Source organism: Anas platyrhynchos, chromosome 9 (genome assembly GCF_047663525.1).
Source record: "Anas platyrhynchos isolate ZD024472 breed Pekin duck chromosome 9, IASCAAS_PekinDuck_T2T, whole genome shotgun sequence".
Classification (NCBI taxonomy): Eukaryota; Metazoa; Chordata; class Aves; order Anseriformes; family Anatidae; genus Anas; species Anas platyrhynchos.
This window is the reverse complement of record NC_092595.1, coordinates 12804327-12824591: the sequence shown is the minus strand read 5'-3', so window position 1 is coordinate 12824591 and position 20265 is coordinate 12804327. Positions and strand designations below refer to the sequence as shown.

The window sequence follows — 20265 nt, the reverse complement described above, 5'->3', positions numbered from 1 at the left end:
CAAGGATGACCTGTATGGTCTTGAACAACCTACTTCATTTTCAAAATTAATTTATTTCTTTGTAAAATGAGATTAACACCTGGATTTACAGATTTTCAGACTCTTGCACAGGGATTTGTAATCATATATTTCATTTAATGCATTTTTGTTACCTTGTTACAGAGAAGACTTAACCAAGAGATTTGGAAGTTGTTGGTCCCAAAAGGCTTGTACACGCTTGCTGGCAGACTAAATGCTCCGTGCTGTTCTGTTCGAGTCCTTAAGGACTTGCTCTCTCCAGTTACTGGTCTTTCATATCCAATTTTGTGCTTGGAGAGAGAGGAAAATAAAAAGACATAACTGTTTTGTAACACATACTTTTATGGATGCTATGTACGTGCATCTAATACTAAACACATCAGGCAATTCAGCAGTTGATGTCTGTCTGCCTTTTTGCCAGTGGCAAAGTACAATTGTTATCACTGCTGTTGTATACAGCAGCAAGAGCAGCTCTGCCCAAGCCTAAAACCAGCTTTTTCAATCAACCTTTGGGCCCATGTCCCTTTGATTTACTGTTCTAGAATCAATTTGTTGCCACAAGGCTGTAACTGTCCTTGATGTTTTTTTTTTAAAAAAAAAAAAAAAAAAAAAACAACTAACAGAGAACTGGGTGAAGAAGAAAAGCAAAAAACCTTATGGTGATTCAGTGTTACCAGATCAGGTTCAGAGCCTGTTATCTGATGATCTCAGATCAGGAAATGAGATCTTTGTTTTTGTGGTTGACAAGGAAGCAAATGGTTGAATTTGTGTTAGCACGTTTTAGGCAGTTTGTGTTTATAATTTCCAATTACATTTTGATATGTTTTTATATTACAAAAGGAACCTTTAAAATGCCATTAGCTTAGAATAGATGTCTTCTGATTTGAATCAAACTTTCAAAACCACTGCATCCCAGCTTCTGTATTTGTACCTGGTACTGAGAACAGCTTCTTTTGGTGTAACCTTTCTGATTTCTTTCTAAGTTATGCCCTGAGAAGAGAAAAAATTACCTTTGAGCTCCTTTGAATGTTGTTGTTTAAGGTGTTGATTATTTGATAATTAGATTGCAGATCAAAAGGCATCATCTGAACTTTCACAAAATATAACCAAGCATGAGAATTGAAGTAAATATTTATTGACAAGTATGTCTAATACCATTTATTTAAAAAAAAAAAATCTATGGGAAAAAAATCTGTAAAGCAAGAAAGTAAAATGAAACGAGAAGTAATTTGAGAGTATTAGCAACTGTTTTGTTTATCTGTGATGCCTTTATTTTCTTTTTTTTCTCTTAGGATAATCCCACAGTAGTTGTTGAAGACTTGCGGCTTTGTACGGTTAAACACTGTGAAGACATAGAAAGACGTTTCTGTTTTGAGGTGGTTTCTCCAACAAAGTAAGGAGAAGTGGTGGAGCACTTGTTTACTTAAAAAATAAATAAATGAAATTACACTTGGTTGCTGTGAAACACAAGATGAATATGTCTCTTGGGACAAACAGGGAAAATATCTGAACAATTCTGTTCTCTGAAACTTTGGCTAAGAGTAACTGGTGCTGTGAGAAGTATTCCTAGTATTTAGTTTACTTTTGGTATTAAAATAAACATGTGTTCTTGTGTGTTATGTATAAATGGCTTGTGGTCATGGAGCTCTTGTGGCTAAGTGGTAGAAAATGTGTAGTTCTGCTCCACACAAGTAGTGTGGCTGGTAGTGTAGACAATAGTTCAGCTTCTCTAAACTTCTAATCAAGATAATGAAAAACAAACACAGAATGAGTTGTTGAGTCAGCAACATTAAATTACATTTCAGAATGCACTAAATGAAACTACCAAATACAAATATTTTGGGGTTCTGGCAACATGGTGCATTAGTTGTATTTTGGGTAAGTATGGCAGTTCCTGCTGCAGTCAGGGCAAGATTTTTTTTTTTTTTCATTAACAGTTTGAGTGTGGTCATATTTAAGTTTTTGATGCTGAGTCAAACTTATTTTAGGTTCTGGTGTATCTATACTTCCCAATCCTTATTTTTCTCCTCTTAGTAGAGAGCTGTCCTAATGTTTGCATCCTTGCCTGTGGTTCATTAATATGTATTTTGCTCCTGCTTGCCTCTTGTTTTTCAGCCCATAAGTGTTGGAACAGCTGTACACTTCATGATTTGTTTCCTTTGGCTGTTAGTGTCAAAAGTAGTTCTTAGAGAGTTTCAAAATCATTTCATTTTGGTGAATGAACTGTGTTTTCCAGGGCTGATAGCTGCATCTTGTGTAGGCAGTCATGGAGGTAAATTGTATGTGAGGATATAAACATGAAAAATTTGGAATTAATAAAAAAGGGAACAGCAAGTTAAGCTATTCTCTGGGTTACTTGAAGAGTCATGTATTTTAGTATTACCTATAAATAGTTTTGAAACAATAAATTTGTGGCCAGTTGCATTGTTATATGAAAAGAAATGGATACTAAGCATTGCATACTAAATAGTGTACTTGTGCTGACAGCAAGAGACTTGGACGTGAGTCTGAATTATATTGAACAGTGTGTTTATTGCTGCTTGCTCAGTCTGATTCTGAGTGCATATGTGATTCTTCACAGAAGCTGCATGCTTCAGGCTGACTCAGAAAAGCTGCGGCAGGCATGGATTAAGGCTGTTCAGACCAGTATTGCTACAGCATACAGAGAGAAAGGGGATGAATCTGAGGTGAGTTTAAAGATCAAGCATTTCTTTTTGAATTTTGAGGATTAAAAATAGAGGAAATATCTTTTTTATGAGAACTGAAAAATAATCCATTTGCTGTCTCTTTCAGTGTAAATGCAATGAAACTTTGTCAGTAATTGTCTAATCTATCTTTCACTCCATCTTTCTAATGGTACTTCGGCCTGTATGTTTTGATGATTTTTTTTGTAGTGGGATCAAAATTTATAGGATTATAGGATGCTGTTATACTTAGTTCTATATTTCTTCAAAAAAGGTTAAGAATTTCTTTTCAATTCTGTGGCTTTCTTTGGCTTTAAATGCAGAAGCTTCTCTACGATTCTAGCGCACAGTCAGGATCAGCATTTGTAGGATCTTTTTCTTAAATTTTGTCTTTTATTTTGTTTCTTTTTTAGAAACAGGAAAAGAAACCATCCCCTTCTACTGGAAGCTTAGAAACTGGCAGCGAGACAAAAGAGAAATTGTTAAAGGGAGAAAGTGCTCTACAGCGAGTTCAGTGTATTCCTGGTAATGCTGCCTGCTGTGACTGTGGTTTGGCAGATCCTCGCTGGGCCAGTATCAACCTAGGAATCACGCTTTGTATTGAGTGCTCTGGGATACACAGGTTGGTTGGCTCTTCAGAAGTATATCTGACTTACACATTGACTTAATGTGTTGTTGGCCTCTTAAAGTATGTATTAAATGAAGATTAGAAACCCTTTTTGTAAACAGAGTGAGGGTAACTGGTTTTATTTGCATAAACCAATGGTAAAGCTATCCGAGGTGAGACATTGCATGCAGTTACTAGTTTGTTTTTTTTCCTCTTTAGGAGCCTAGGAGTCCACTTCTCAAAAGTAAGATCTTTAACACTGGATTCATGGGAACCTGAACTGCTAAAGGTATGATAATTTTTTGAAATGACAGTTTCTACTTAGATTGTTGTTCTACAGCCACGACATCAGAATGTTCAGTGTAGGAAAAACTTGCATTTGTAACCAGTGTATGTCTTGTACTTTTGAGTAGAAAATATTTATAGTGGTGTGTGTTTTGTTTGTTTGTTTTTATTGATACATTCTTATGCAGCCTGCAGTATTAGTAGTCATTTTTGATACAAACTTGCAAGCCAGAAAGCCTTATGCTACTTTCAGGTTCACAAATACCCTTTGAATAGTAGTTTAGTTCATACTGGGAGGTGGGAGGAGGGAAGCAAACCAAACCAAACCAAAATACACCCCACATCTTTTCCTGTTCATTTAAATAAAAGCTGAATATTTTACCTGCTATCAGAAGCAAGAAATCTCTTTGTTGCCATCAGAAAGTCAGTTTTCATGGACTGAGCTCACCTAAAAGTAGTATCTGCAGAATGCTTTGTCTTTGATCATATAGATGTAACTGTTCGTGGTTCAGCAAAAATGTACATTAGACCAGTTGGAACAGAACTGAGGAAATTGTGTCTTGCCAAATAAGGATTGGGATAAGAATAACAGCAAAGCTGGTGGAAAAGAATGTCTTTGTTGATGAGGCCTGCAAATGTCATTCTAATTGCAGAAAAAAGGATTCTTCAATGACAGATACATTTTCGTAATCCCCTCTGTCGCGTTAAAGGGGTGTAGCTGATTAACCGTTACGGGCCCGGTTGGATTCAGAGTACTGAACCAGTCGGACATTCACCAAAACTGGGGGTCCGTTCGGACATTCACCAAAAACGTAATAACCACCTGGGGGTCCGCTCAGACATTCACCAACAATGCATTAACCGTCTGGGGGTCTGGTTAGATTCAGAACACTGAACTATCACGGATAACCACCCTCACCCTAGTTGCATTAATGAGAGCTATCACAATGCAATCAAGTATGGTTTATTACAGCAACAGATAATCAGGTTCTTTTGGATTGCCGGTGATAGTGACTATCTGCAAAAGCAAGCTAGTATGCATGAAATACACAGGTGTTACAGGGGTTCCAGGTGCGGGTTCCAGGTGCGGGTTCCACGTGTTCCACGTGTTCCACGTGCGCAGCCTAGAAATAAACGCGTTAAAAGGATCAAAGACTCTATAGAGATTTATAAGCAAATATTCAGATCTCACCCAAAGGCGTCCCAATGGGGGGGGAAGAGAGGCTCAGCCCATCGACTGATCCCAGGAGTCAGGAGGTCCTAAGGATGTTGTATGTCCTCGGGATGGTATCTCCCCTGACGATGGTATCTTCCCTAACATCCCCTCTCTCTTGGGCCAATTTATATTATTTTCTATCTTTTAGGTGGAGCTTGAGTGGCTCTAGTCAAGCATATCTTAGTTATGATTGGTGTAAAGTTTTCCCGTCTCCGTTTAAAGTAATAGGCTCCGAGAAATTCAGAGCGCATGCTCAGTGAGGGGTGGTCGCACCTTGGAGGCGGGTAGCTTTTGGGATGGAGGTGTGTTTTGGTATTATAATGATATTATAATGAGCAAAAAGAACACTAGGGTACAGCATTTGTCAAAACATGACAGGTCTTTGGCTTAGGGTGGCAAAAAGTGCAGCTTTGTGCACAAGAACAATCGAGGTCCCACCTGATCACAGAGCCTAGCCGTGGTGTCTCCACTCCACTCCACGCTCCGTGGTGTTCCTTAGAGCTAGCACACCAAGTTTCCCCAGCGCGATAGCATCTAAGGTTGGGAGCCTAGGGAACGCTCAGATAATGCAGTTATGCCCTACCCTGAAAGCCTCTTCAAAGCTGTACCTTTTCCTTAAAAACGTGAATGTTAGTTCTATTTTCCTAGTTACTTCAGGCATTTACACCACACCCTCTCAGATGGGAATAGTACTTTACAATAATAACTGTATTTTTGTTATCTTATTCTGAATTTGCTCCCTTTATTCACTGATTGTTTCATTGTCATGAAATAAACCCATGCTTATTTTTGGAAGTGGACTTAGAAAACTCAGTGAAAACACAGCTCAGTGAGTTGGGAAAATAGGCTGAGTGAGGTAAAAACAACTTAATAAGTAGATAAAGCCTTTTGTAACTGTGTTTGAATTTATTTTGCTTCATAGCTTATGTGTGAATTGGGAAATGATGTCATAAATAGAATATATGAAGCAAAGTTGGAGAAAGTGGGAGTGAAGAAGCCACAACCTGGAAGCCAAAGGTAGTAATATACCTAGATTTCATTTGTTCATTATAGTCATAAATGGCATTAAATTGAATGATTTGCATCATTATTTAATATAAATGCAAATGATTTTTTTCTTCTTAGTACCTGATCTCTTATTTCTTCTTTTGTACCACTGCCTTTCTGGGATATACACCTTCTGTGGCTTTCAAATGCTGCATGATTATCTTTTGGGTCAATGCATTCCTCTAGTGATTAAAGGTTTTTGCTTGTATAAGCTAGCAGTCTGTTCTCACATTGTGTTTGTGTTACCTGCTTCTGCCTCTTTCCTTTCCAGTTTTATCATTCACCTGTCTGCTTCTCTAAAAGGGGCCTGCCTTTCTCCTCATGTGTTTTTGAGTCCACCTGACCTAGGGTTGGGTTAAGTTAAAGTTATCTTAATTTCCATTCTAGCTTCAGCTCTCCAGGCTCTGTAGATTTTGGTTGGTACCATTCTTCTCTTGGTTTACCTTGTATATCCCACTGCTTGTTTCACTTGCTGCTATCTATACTTCATTCTTAAGTTTGACTTTTGCTCCCTGATCCCCAGTATGCTCTTTTCTTTATTCCTACATTGCACACAAGCTCTATTTTACAACAACCTTCTAATGACTATACACTTGTCCGCTGTTTCTGTTTGATGTTAATTTGTTTGAAGGTAGTTTCCTAACGTTTTGTTCTATTTTAAAGGATAAGTCTTTTAAAACATTTTTATTAGCTTTCTAGTTCTGTGCTGCTTGCTGTCAAACAGTTTCATGCTATAGAAAGCCATGATTTATAAAGTGCTAGCAATTTGGAGACAATGATAGCATTAATACTGTAGGAGATTTGCTAGCTGATACTTCTAGTGGTAACTGTTTTTCAGTGATTTCAGAAATAGTACTTTTATAAGTGCTTTCTTCATTGTGTCAGAATTGGTATGTGCCGTATGATGATAACCTTAGGTTTCAAGGAAAAATATCTCAGCATTCATTATGGTAGTTCATTTGGTGGTTGTACCTACCTGGGGCTTTCATTACTGTTCTCTTATGCAGTCTTGATGTTCCTTTAACAAATGTTTTTACTGAAGAATTTAAATATATGCTATATTCATTAGTTATTAAGGGATTAGTACTAATAGATAACATGTGGTGAATAATGTTTTTCTTCCACGTACTGCTTTCTAGAGTCTCTGCCTGAAAGAAAATGGACCTATATGAATATAACACTTTATTTTAACATTTAATTCCTAACTTTTCATAAGCTGCTTTTGTTTAAGGCTTATGCAAAATTTAATTAAGAATCCAAAAGAATCCAATATAAGAAATGGATGTTCTTATAACATAGGAAAATAATAAAATATGAGCTTACTAACTCCTAACATTTTGTATATGACAGGCAGGAGAAAGAGGCGTACATCAAAGCAAAATATGTGGAAAGAAAGTTTGTAGAAAAGCAGCCTGTAGCAGCTGTATCTCCACTTGAGTCTGGAACAAAAGTTTTGCCTCCAAGTCAGGAAGAGAAAAGGCACAGTGCCCCTGAAAAATCTCTTTTGGCAGGGGAACAAGGTGTGGCATCCCCCAAAGGTATTTACACACTTCTCTCCTTAGCTATGTTATGCATGTTATCTTAAAAGTAATTCTTTGTATTTTCTGCCTCATGCAGAGAAATCAAATCCTTCTTTTAATGGGTCATATCCTAGTTCAGAAGTACAGGGAAGAAAATCGTTGAGCAATGTGTACTTCTGAGATGGGAAGTGGAGTGTGTGGAGTGGGGGTTCTTACCATTCAGAAACATATTAACCACTTTCTTTCCTCCGTATTTCCATCCTTAATTTTTCCAATAACGTTCTTTCCTGCCCTATCCCTTCCTTACTGCCTGCTTTGTGCTTTGCTAACTTGCATGTCCCAGCGGTTGCTGTAATTAGCGACGAGGCGAGGCGGGAGTCTCTGTTCTGTCCTGATGAACTAGATTCACTCTTCTCCTACTTTGATACCTCTTCAAAACTACGTAGTAGTAAGTACTACAGCTATGGCATGTTCAGTATTTGCACTAGTGACCCATTGTGTGTTGTGGCCATCTCCCTGCTTTTAATCCATTGTCTCCAGGCTACTGCATTGCTTTGTGTTTTCATGAAATAATTTAAGCTTTTTTACTTATCCTGATCTTCTAACTTTTTAATAATCTTTCACACTATTGTTACAAATGTTATGGTTGAAGTATGTGACTTCAGATTTTTTTTTTTTAATAATGAATAATTACTGGTCATTGGGAGGGGAAAAAAATAAAGACGAATTCAGGACCAAGTATAAGAGCTTGCTTTATTGTCATGTCTGTGAAACGTAGGTAACTTACGGTCTGCATAGTAATTCCCATTTTTCCCCCAAACAGTAAGAAGCAGTGACAGTGGGATCCAGCAGAGTGCTGATGACAGCAGAGAACACCTTGCCTCTACTATATCAGCTAACAGTTTGTATGAACCAGGTACTCTAGGCTTCGTACTTTAAGATGAAGATTTAATCTTTTTTTTGCTAGCATGTTCATGTCAAAATGATATGTACTTGATGATAATGTTCACCTCTCTTCTGTTCTGGTGTTCTGAAACATTTTAACAAGGGTAGTAATTGCCCGAGTGACCTTTTTTCTCCTCCAGACTTGGTACGGAGAATGTCATAGAATCCTCCTAAATAAGTTCAGAGAACTTTTTTAGTCAGATGGTATTGAGCCCAAACTTAATTTTTTAGTGGATGAAGCAGTGCTTCATTTACTATAGAAGTGCCTCCAGATAAATTTATAATAATTTTATAAATGGTTAAATATCTGGAGAAAGAATTCCTGTTAAGTCACAGACAATAAACATTGCATGTTACTTGAATGTCTTGCTTAATTTTTCAGTCTTCTATTTACATTGAACTGACCATGCCCTTAAACATTACTCCTCTTTACTCAAACTTTATAGAGTGATAAAATGATGTACAATTATTATTGTCCTGGGCTGACGGATATATGGACTATGGCTTATCAAAATATCCAAAACAATTACAAAGCAAGCTTATTCTAGTACATCACAGCGCTCTGAGGTACATTTTAAATACAATAGTTCACAGCTGTGGTTTGTAGGCAAGCAGCATGGGGCTTAGATCCTCTGACTCTGATCCTCTGTAGAAACACTTATGATGCTGTAACTCATGAAAGCTTATATGTAAAAATGTTTTTACTTCCCACACTCCACTCTGTATTACTCTTTTCAAGATGAAAGATTATGCTGTAGTCCAAACGACTATAGCCCCAGCACGTAACTGGTATGTGACAATAGTGTCTTTTAATGAAAATTTTTAGAACAGGATTAGCCTCATTATATATTCAGGCGTATCAAACTGTTGCAGAAAGATATATTTGTATGACTACATCTCAGCAGGCAATTATCTGTATTCATATCTTCCAGTATGGGACAAGATGCTTTTCTTGGCTAATACCATTTCTTAGAAATGACATGGAATAGGTAGATTGAAGGATATTCACACACACCAGTAACATGGAGGGAAGGTTTCCCGGGCAGTAATAATTCTGTGAAGTGTCCGTGCTTGAATGCTGGCACAAGCTAAAGGTGTATGTGGTGACTTCTGGCAAAGTGCAGAGTGTTTCGCAAAGTCAGAGCTACCTTATGCCAGAGAAGTTATGTCTTTGGTCACAATTCTAGGAGGTACCTTACAGAAGCAGGAATTACAGGTAAGCAATGTATATATTTCTTTTTCCTTTCAGAAGGAGACAAGCAAGAGTCTTCTGTGTTCTTTGACTCCAAACAGCTTAGTCCAGGGTTGCAACTTTATCAAGCTGCTTTTGAGAAGAATCTTCCTGATATGGCAGAAGCATTAGCCCACGGAGCTGAAGTAAACTGGGTCAATATAGAAGAAAACAAAGCAACACCACTCATTCAGGCAGTGCGAGGGGTATGTGGTATACAGCATCCTGACTGATGTGGGAGGGGGGGAGGGGAGTAATAAGGATATTTGTGTCACTGCTTCTTCTAAACTGCTTGCTTTGCTCTTGAATGATAATGTCATGCTGAAATTGTCTTTACAAAGTTATCTCAAAGTTGTTTCTGAACTATTGCTGCTTGCTAGTGCTATACGTGTAGTGTTTAGCACATGCTAGCAGCGTTTAAACTTGATATGGAGGCAATCTTTTTCGTTCCCTTTACTGCATGACTGAGAAGTGAGATGTCAGGACAGGTTTGGCTCTGATTCTCGAGATCTGGTGTTAACTTGTTTGTTTTGCTCTTATTCCACAGGGCTCATTGGTTACTTGTGAATTCTTACTACAGAATGGTGCCAATGTGAACATCAGGGACACAAAAGGAAGAGGACCCCTGCACCATGCCACAGTTCTAGGACACACTGGGTAACTCACTGTTCCAGAATCTGTAAAGGGCTATTTCTACTAACACAAAGCTGCTTCACTTCTCAATATATTCAGGCATTTTAATATATTTCAGGTGATAGAGTTTCTTCTTAAAATTTTGTAACGAGAAAATAACATTTTTGTATGTCTCATCTGCTAGCAAAGCACATGACTATAAACACGTCAGTCCATTTTGAAAAATGTTCATTTAGTAAAGTTTTGGAATAACATAGACATCTGGTGAAGGCTCATGAGATGTTTCTCGTTCTGTTGAGAAGTATGGTAAGAGTAAGAGAAATAGGGGTGAGTGAGGCAAGGCGTTTGTTTCACCTGACCTGTGTGTTGCTCAGAAAGTATTTCAACTCAAAATGTATCACATCACATCCTGAATTTTGCAATCATGGCTTTTAACTGAAAGTCTGTGCCAGCTCAGCTCAAATGAGGACATCATCTGTTGTGTGGTGCCTGTGCTTTTTGCATGCATGAATCCTGAAAAAGTACAAGTTCACAGCTTGAGAGAGTTTGAGGTGTAAGGTTAGTCAGCATGCCATGTTTATATAGGTGAAGAAATGTGTGTACACATGCATATATATTATATATGCACATATATAGATGAAAAACAGCAGAGAAAAATCAGATCAGTTTCTACGGAGTAAAACAGGCACCTGTGTCTGAGGATTCTTTACTGTATTGATTTATTCTGATCAGTATTTCTCTTCTGTTGTAGTAAAAAGAATGAAATTTTTTGGTTCTGTGACCTAATTTGATAAAGGCAGAGGCTTACCTTCTAAAGGGTTCGGCTCCTTGCTATAATAGCATGATTTGACAGTTCAGTTATTCCTCTTTGGAAAGATAGCTAAAGGCTTTGTACTTCTGTGTTAACATCTTAATTACTGTAGATGAATAGTGCCATTTTGAAATGTTCAAGAGACTTTTGGTAAATTAAGTCAAATACATTGCATCCAGCTTTATTTGCTTTTTTCTATTATTGTTGTGGAAATTGTTCTTAAATTATTTTTCTAAACAGACAGGTGTGTTTATTCCTAAAACGAGGAGCAAACCAGCATGCCACTGATGAAGATGGGAAAGATCCATTGAGTATAGCTGTAGAAGCTGCAAATGCAGATATTGTAACATTGTAAGTTGTATGTTTTTTTGTTGTTTTTTTTTTTTTACTAAGTGTCTTAAGTTTTCATATCATTTCGAGTTAAAAAATGTAGGAAGTGTCAAAATTCCTTTATGTAAAAACGTAAAATGTAGGAAGAGCAACAGAAAATTCAGAGTGCAGTATCCATAAATGGCCTCGCTGTTGAAGTTCATGAATGGGACTTTACTTGCAGTTGTCTTCATTGCTTTAAAGGTGACATTCTTCTTTTTGTTTCTGAAATCACAGGTTGCGTTTAGCAAGGATGAATGAAGAAATGCGTGAATCAGAAGGACTCTATGGACAGCCAGGTCAATACTCTACTAATAACCATACTGAGATGCAGTATAAAAAGTGTATTCAGGAATTTATCAGTTTACAACTAGATCCTTAGGGTCTGAAGAGAATTTAAGATAGCTTCATACACTAATAGTTTTTATAAGCGTTAGACACACATTAAAGCTTCATTATGGTGCGGTTTTGTCAGATTATATAGGGGACCTGAAAGGACAGTGTTTAAAGTACATAATTATGGTAATTTGTTAGTACAACCATTACCAATCTGTTTTGCTGTTGTATGGTTTTCTCCTACTGACATTCCACTAAAACTCATGTAATGTTAGGATTTACCTGACAGTTAGAGCAGCCTGTTAAGCCAGGTTGCTCAGAGACACTTGAGGAGTTCATGTTATTACAGGATACCATTCTTCTTCTTGTGGAATGGACCTGTTTTTATTATTTTTTTTAGGGAAAAAAAATCCTTCTACACTGTACAAACATGTATCAAATATTGCAAAATAACTCCAGACAAATAGGAAAGCATTATTTCCTCCATTTTTATTTAAAAATATTTTATGTTAAGATATTTAACAGAACAGTTATTCTTAAGTACGTATTTTTGTATGCATAATATCTTACTGTTTGATTTTTAAAAACAAACATAAAGCACCTGGCAGGCATTTGAGGCAACCAGTACAAGAAAATAAGGTTGTTTAATGAATCTGTGCAACTTATTCTCAGGCAGTCAGTCTCTATTTATACTATGTTCTGGCGTGATATTTATGTAAGCCATTTCCTCTATTATGTTTACCTAAGAACCTTATCTAATCTCATGCAAAGATCAATAATGAAGGCACAGTTGATTGTCAGGTTAGTCAAGGTAGGCACAAAAACATTGTCTGCTGGGCAGTAGTGAAAGAAAGACCTTACTTTTAAGGTTGAGTGAGTACTCTTGGCTCGCTCTTATGGAGCATTTGTGTGTTTGTCATTAATTCATAATGACTGTGTGCTTATACCTTTTACCAGTTTGGGGCTGGAATATACTCAAGGGGCAATGTTGAGTCTCCTGTCAGTATCCCAGATTAGTGCTATCACATGAACCAAATGTATGTATTTCACAAAGTTTCTCCTGAAGAGTAGATGTTCTGCAAATTTGTCTCTAAACAAAACCAGGAAAGTCAAGTTAAAACCATGAAAGTACTAAAGACACTCAGACATTCACAAGCTCTCTCTGGAGGAGCAGAAAGTAATTTAGAGATGAATACTCAATTGTGAGCTTAATGAGAAAGAGTTCTCCACTCTAAATGTAGCAGGTTACGTACGTGGAGAGGGGAACCTATTACCTGTTTGGTCATGTTGAATGTGAGGCTGTTTTTTGATATAATGCATACTACTTTACTGACAGCCTGAAGGTAACAAGTATTGAATTATTTTTGAATCTTCTAGTTCTCATTTGAAGAGGTAAAAATAAAACTTTCAGTTCAAAATAGTGAAATGGATTTATTTTAAGGGAATTAGGTATTTTGATTCAAAAGCTATGTGCTAAATCATAAATGAATATTCTAGATTGCTTAATTGACATGTCAAAAATTGAAAATTATTATGAAGTAGAAAATGTTTCTATAGTTTGTACAAAAAGCCAAAGCTGATTCCTAAATATTACAAGGCTTACGGTCTAATTCATAAATTCAGGCACTACGTACATGAAAATATGAATGTTTGTTCAAACTGAAGATGGGGTGGAGACTATTCCCTGTTATTACTGTTTAAAAGATTTTTAGATTCTTCAGTTAGGCAGATAAAAAGCAGGTGAGCCTTTTATCGAAAATATCTTGACCTTTTTACCAGTCTGTATTACAGTAGAATCTAGGGACTGCGGCTGATGCATTCTGATCTAGATATTTTGCAGACAATTTCCAGCCACTGTAAATGGGCAAGACTGACAGTGGAAAGTAGAGCCACCGCAAGGGGTAGAGCTTACCTAAAATCAAAGAGAGGGTATTGTTAGAATACCTACTGAAACTCAGACCACAAGCTGTACAGCACAGTGTCCCAGCCAGATGATCCTGCTGTATCTTTGAATACAGCAATCTTACTTGCTGAGGTCTCTTTAAAAGTTGAAGTAAATATTTGAGTGTTTTAGATGTTAATGTCTGCTAGCCTGCTAGAAGGATTGTGTAAATGTGTAAGTGTAAGCACAAAGCCCCTCTGCTGTTAGAATAGAACAGTTAGTTGGAAAGGACCTTCAAAGAGCATTTAGTCCAGCTGTTAGGATGTATAAATACCCTTACTTGGTCATAGACAAGGCAGGTTTTTTCACTGCATAGATGTGTTAAAATACCTGCATTACCCTTATTGTAGAACTCCTCTTTTCCAAAATTATGATTCTAGAAAAAAATGCGGATTTTTAAGACAATTGTGTGTTTGTTGGGAGATATGTGAGGGTAAATATCGATGTAAGAATGTCATCACAGTGAAGCTAACTGCATATTGCTCAGCTTTAGTAATGCAGTTGATAATTACTAATGTAGCTAATAGCGTCGACATCTCTGATTTAAATATACCTGCCTGGTTTGAGCTACTTAGGGAATGTATATATTGCTTTGCAAAGTACAGTTGGTCTTCCAAAATATTCTTAGAATGGGAACTAGCTGAAACTAGCTTGTTCCACAAAATGGTCGTTGCTGGTGGTAGAAGCCATATGCACCATTGTGCTGTTTCTTGTATAATACTTGAGTGCTCATCTTCTGGTGCTACAATATGTCTGCTAACTATTTGATATTAGTACTGCTACTTTTCTCTTCCTATTTTTTCTTGAATGTATGATGTGTGCCTTTTAATTTATTCTGGTGTTAAACGGTAAAGCAGTGTTATAGTATTTTTGTATATAAAATCTGCACTTTAGGGAAAACATTACTTGGAAAGGGAATTTCCAGAATTAAGTTTTAAAGTAAGATTTTAAAATAATTATAAGGTTTACAGTATTAAATATTTTAATGCAGCATAAAGGGACACTTTATTTTAATCTATTTTTGTATGTAATATTTTTGTTATGTAATAGCCAAAAACAGAGCCACAATGTACCTTGCAAAAGTAGCTTTTGGTTTTTTTTCTTTCAATTTTATTTGAAAGAATACAGCAACTTGAACTACAGTACTAGTTCGTGAATGGGACCCATTTCTGTAATAAAAACATAGTTGCTTTGCTTGCATCACACAAGCTTGATTCTCATTTGTTCTCTTCGAACCTGTTCTTTTGATGGATGTTACAAACTCTTCTTTCATTCAGTGCTTATCTTTCAGTGCAAGCAGTTACCAGAAACTTAATGATAAAATGTGTTGTATGCCTGTTTGATCTCTAGAACATACTTGAAACTAAACCTGAAAACAAAAGGGAATTCTAGTAGACCTAAGTTTTCCTAGTAGAGTAGTGTTGAATTCATTTGTCCTTTAAAGTCTGGGCAGAACTGTGGTTACACTTTCATATAAACCCATGTGCAGTGTTAAGCATTTGTGGAAAGTCAGTTGTCATTTCTGAAACTGTTTTCAAATGAATGCAATCTCATCTCCAACACTGGAAAAGGATAATGGTTCTAATATTGGAAATGTACATTAAAAAAATGGAAAACCCAAACAGTGTAACTCTTCACTGTAGTACAGTCTATAACATAAAATCCCTTTTAAGTCTTCCCTTTTGAAACTAGCGGTGAAACGATGCTTTTTTTTCTTCCATAATCCTGTTGGGGGTCGGGTGGGGGAATGTACATGACGGTAGAGATTTTGGGATGATTCTTCTGTCATATTATTAATCAAGGTATCAGCAGGGAGCAGTAATGCTGGGAACTTATCCCATGCAGTCATCCATGTTGGGAAGACAGCAGCACAATTTGGATGGCTGAACATTTCCTGACTGGACCAAATTTTAATTCCCTTTGAAGTCAATATGGTACGGTTAATGTTTTAAAATGAAGGTTAATTCAAGGCCCAAAATGCTGCAGCAGATTAAAGAAATGTGAAAATCTCCATTTTAAGATGGTAGAAGAATGACTTGGCCATGACTTAAGAAGTATTCTGTCTGGATTGTGGTTTTCCTGTGTAGATAGAGGAGGGGATGGAGACAGAGCAGATAAAAATTGCTGCCTTCTCTCATTTTGGAATATTTGCTCTAGTGGTCAGGTTGATTTTAGACACAAAGGGTAAAGACAAGCAGCAAACAAAAAGATTTTAAAGAAAATATCATTACTTTTATAAACCTAGAAGAGAGATGTCCGATAATGCATCAAAAATTTATACTTGTGAAAGTAATAGACCAAAAATGTTTATGAACAATAATTTCCCTGGTTACTTAGGATTGCTTTTTTTTATATACTCTTTGTTTGCTAATTGTTTCTTTCATGGAGAGTTTTTTCTGGCTGTTTGACTTCTGACCTCTGTTTCCAAGTAAACCTTTTTTTATGCCATAATTCTAATTTACTGATGAGTCTTGGTTAGCACGTCCTTTCCAAAACCAAGTATTTTTTCTCTGATAGCTAATAAACATTTTTATTTTTACGTTGCTTAAAAACGCTTGCACTTTTCCTTTCTAACTCTGAACTTTCCTCTGTGTGGCTGCCTTTGAGGTACTATTTCAGGTATAGTTTGGCTTTGTTTAATTTGCTTCTACAGAATGTGCATGTGATTAAACAGTCCCAGTTCACATCAGCATCATTCCATCTGTGTAAGAAGTCTTTACACATTAATATAGATGTTACTACAGTAAATGGTAGCATGGTAAGGTGTTTGTGCAATGATGGTTGATGTTAGTTAACACAAGTGTTTAAAACTGTTTCCCCTTTTTCTTCCTTCTAGGAGATGAAATTTATCAGGACATTTTTCGTGACTTTTCTCAAATGGCATCAAATAATCCAGAGAAGCTAAACCGTTTCCAGCAGTCAGATTCCCAGAAGCCTTAAGTGTCAAGAAGGAAAAGAACCTGCTCCTTCTAGTGCAAGTCGTCTTCAACAGAATGAATTATGTGCATTTTGTTAGATAGTTTGGATAAAACGACCACTCTAATGTAGCTGTAGATCATGGTAGCTGGGGAAATGTGTAGGAGTTTTATGTTCCACAGTACATATACCTCAGCAGCTGAAGAAAACGTTTTAAAGTTAAAGGAATACCTGCTAGCTTGGTGTAGAAATAGGACCAGTTAGCAAGTATGAAGTTCATCTGCAGCTCGTACTTAGCAGAGCATAGCTGTATGTATTGCAGACTCTGAGTGGCAGGATGACCGGATCCGCTTTGCTAATTAGTATCCTATACTGTCATCGGTCTCACTGCTGCCATAAAGATGTGCCTCTGACAAGAAGGTCTAGGTTGCATTTTCTTGGACTGTTTGGAAGGGAAATCAGGTAATGACTTACGGAATTGTCCTTCTGTTTGTGGGCCTGTAACTTTTCTTGTTCCTACCCTGACTCTGGTTAGAGGTAGGCTGTTAATAACAAGATGTGGTAACTTCTCTTTTGCAAACTCTTTTGCAGCAGAAGTTTTAACACCAGGCTGGCTTTTATACTAGTGGCTGCAGGTCAGTCACGATCAGTATATATCCTGGAGGACCAAATTCTAAGAGTTAGTCAATTTTCTTCTGCACCCCTCTTCTCCCCTGAGCCCCTTCTAAAATGAAGATCGCTGTGAAGGAAGTAACTTTTAAATGAGCACTTGGAACCTTTAATGAAAGAAATAAATGTAATCCTGCTGGACACGATATGGGGTTTGTCAGTATTTTGACACCAAAACTTGAAATTTGAGACGTCCAAGTAAAAATGGAAAGCCAAAGGAGTCTGTGTAGAACAGTCACATGACAGCTGTTTGTCACCTTTTCTCTTTGCTGTTCTCACTACTAGCCCTAAGCTGCATATATAAAAATGCATATGTAGTACAGCTACCCTAAATTTAGGTCAATCAATCCTTTATAGCACAGCATGGTATAACATAATCTACAAAGGTGTGGATGTATGTGTGTCTAAACTAAGGCTTGCAGAAGAAAACCTAGGAATTATACTGCACATTTTTGCCAAGTAACAACTGAGAATATTTTCCAGCTGTATTGAGGGCAACAATGCAAGTTGCTTTTTTTTGATGAGCTCCACCTGCTGATGTGCATGCACAAATGGTGTCTGTAGATATATGCTTGTATATCAGGTTATGTGCTACTAAAATAATCACCAGAAGCCACAAACCAGCAGATGCAATTCTTCATATTGTATCTGTCTACCCTATGGACAATTTAAGCAGAATTTTTAAGTTACATACCATCAGTGTGAGTTTTTTATAATCCTATTAGCCATGGCAGTATGCTAACCTTCTGTTTAAGTGCATTTAGGAACTGGCTTTTCTCCAGGCTGGCTTGTATAAGCAAAATTGGGTAAAGAATTTCTGTAAATTGTGGTAAAAACTGAACTTTCTGGCATGTTAATTTTTTAAACAATGTATTTTAAATATTTATCATTTTGCAGCAAATGTATAGTAGTGCATTTAATCTGGACAATTCTTGATGTGAAGTTAATAGCATCTTAGTGTCCAACAGGTCTTTCCAAGAAAAAGAATCTTTAAAAAAGTTTTGTTTAATCTGTATTCTAATTATGCTAGGAAAAGCAGACTCTGCCCGTTTGAAGAGTGTGTTTAATTGAATAATAAGCAACTTACTAGAAATTACTGCTTACAGATGATTTCATAAGTTTCTTTTAAATAATTGTCTATGAAATGACAATATACTTTGTAATCTGTAGTATTTAACAGCAATGGACATTTATTTAGTAGATTTTAGAGAAAGTAAAATTCCCCGTGTACAGATGGGACAATGTAAGATATGGCTATGTATAGTATATACTGTAGACATAGGGTTTTTCAGAAGATTTGTATCCTTTGCCATCTACATGACGGTTGGTGTACAATGTGAATGTTTGGTAATGTACAGCTCCCCAAAGCTTAGTGGCATAATCGCTGTCCTACTCCACGCTGCTGGGAAAACATCTGAGACGCTTTACCAATCTCCACTGGTGTTTTCTTTCCTACTTAAAAAAAAAAATCAGACAAATTTTGCAGGACAATTTTCTACCAACAAAAAGTTTTTTCCCTGTAGCTCTGCTGATTCATCTACTGCTTTCCAGCTCTCGTCTGATGCTCTGCAGTATCAGGCTGTTTATGCTAAAGGACAAGTAATGTACCCAATCCACAAATTGTATGACTTTTCAGGAGATTTGGAGTTTCAGTGGTTCAGGGAGCAGGTGTATCAATTCTGATCCTGGAACCTTGTTTCCTGATCCTTTTAGGTACACTATGATATCCAGGATAAAATGCATTTTTCAGGCCAGGTGCAATACGTGTCTGGAGATCCGGCTCATCAGCAAAAATGAATATGCCATTAAGTTCCTCGACATGTATCGAGGGTTTAGTCCTGTTAGACACTGGCAGGCTCAGTGCTCCAGGGTCTCTGTACCTTACAGGATTCAGCCCTTGGTAAAACAAAGTATGACTGACTCCAGTGCTATGGAGATCTGGATTTCTTTGAGTTCTGATTCAAGTGCTGATGTTCTGCACAATAATTTTAGGAAACTTCCATTTCTTTATTGCAGTATGAAGCTGAGTGTACCTTGAGTAGCAGACTGTAAGACTCTGGTATGTGTTAACACCTTGTACCCTGTACCAGATAATGGAAAGCTTCAATTCCAGTTCATGTTTCTCTATATATGAAATACGTCATCAGTAATCAGTGGGGTACAAAGCAGTAGATTCCAAAAACACTTTAAAATCGTCTTTCATGTGGATTTTTAGCAATTTACTATACGATCCATTAAAAGATTTTCAAGTATTCCTCCTAGACAGAGTTGGATCACGTTCCAAAAGTCTCTTGGAAAGACAAATGTGTAAGATCTCAACGTATATTCTAATGCATATTAATTTCAGAGGTATAACTTACGTTGTGTGTTAAGATGGTATCTGTGGTATCTCCACAGGGATCTGTATTGTTTTGACTGTTCAAAAGGTTTCATGTTTTGTTAATGCTGGTACGATGTATGTAAAATTTCTAAATTATTATACTGAATAGTGCTACTGAATTATATTAGACATTGAAATTCCCGTAAGTTTGGGTGAACACAGTAAATGGTCAAAGTTTCCTTATCAATCAGGACTTTACCTAAAAAGTCGCTGAAATTTCTTGCCATCTTTCCCCTGATTTCAGAGGCTTTGGATTGTACCCTTCACGATTCATGTTGTCGCTGTGTTAAATGATTGTGTTAACATTGTGTTTTTTGTTTTGTTTTTCCATTTCCTATGGTTTTATATTTTACCACTTTATATACTGAGCTGAAATAGTTTCAGTAAATGTACCCCCATCTTCCTACTGCTGTCAGCAATTCCCCATACAAAGGAAGCTTCTCCTGTTTTGCAGTATGCCATCTGTACACATCTGAATTACTGAAATTCTGCTTCGTAGAGCAGAAACTTCAAGTCACTAAAGAAAAAAGTGAGAACTAGAATAAGCACGGGAGTGATTATATTTCTAAGGCTTTGATGCTCATCTGCAGCCACGTGTTTTCAAATAGGGTTGGTAACTCTGCATCTTCATCACGAGAACCTCCCATGGAACAGTG

General features: G+C 36.9%; 1 protein-coding gene across 4 annotated transcripts in view; it reads left to right on the top strand.

Moving 5' to 3' along the window:
• The window catches only part of ACAP2 (ArfGAP with coiled-coil, ankyrin repeat and PH domains 2), a 65392-nt gene extending 45475 nt beyond the window's left edge, over window positions 1–19917 (top strand). For 2 of the 4 annotated variants that reach the window (XM_038183564.2, XM_038183562.2), the window contains 13 exons: window positions 1311–1411; window positions 2600–2705; window positions 3116–3324; window positions 3529–3598; window positions 5733–5827; window positions 7208–7395; window positions 7721–7825; window positions 8201–8293; window positions 9572–9759; window positions 10101–10210; window positions 11238–11348; window positions 11604–11665; window positions 16481–19917. In XM_038183564.2, coding sequence (XP_038039492.2) covers window positions 1311–1411; window positions 2600–2705; window positions 3116–3324; window positions 3529–3598; window positions 5733–5827; window positions 7208–7395; window positions 7721–7825; window positions 8201–8293; window positions 9572–9759; window positions 10101–10210; window positions 11238–11348; window positions 11604–11665; window positions 16481–16584 — 1542 coding nt within the window. In that variant the 3' untranslated portion in view covers window positions 16585–19917. The remainder of the gene's footprint in view (window positions 1–1310; window positions 1412–2599; window positions 2706–3115; window positions 3325–3528; window positions 3599–5732; window positions 5828–7207; window positions 7396–7720; window positions 7826–8200; window positions 8294–9571; window positions 9760–10100; window positions 10211–11237; window positions 11349–11603; window positions 11666–16480) is intronic. The other 2 variants (XM_038183566.2, XM_072042329.1) reach the window with 1 other exon arrangement.
• The last annotated feature ends 348 nt before the right edge of the window (window positions 19918–20265 follow it).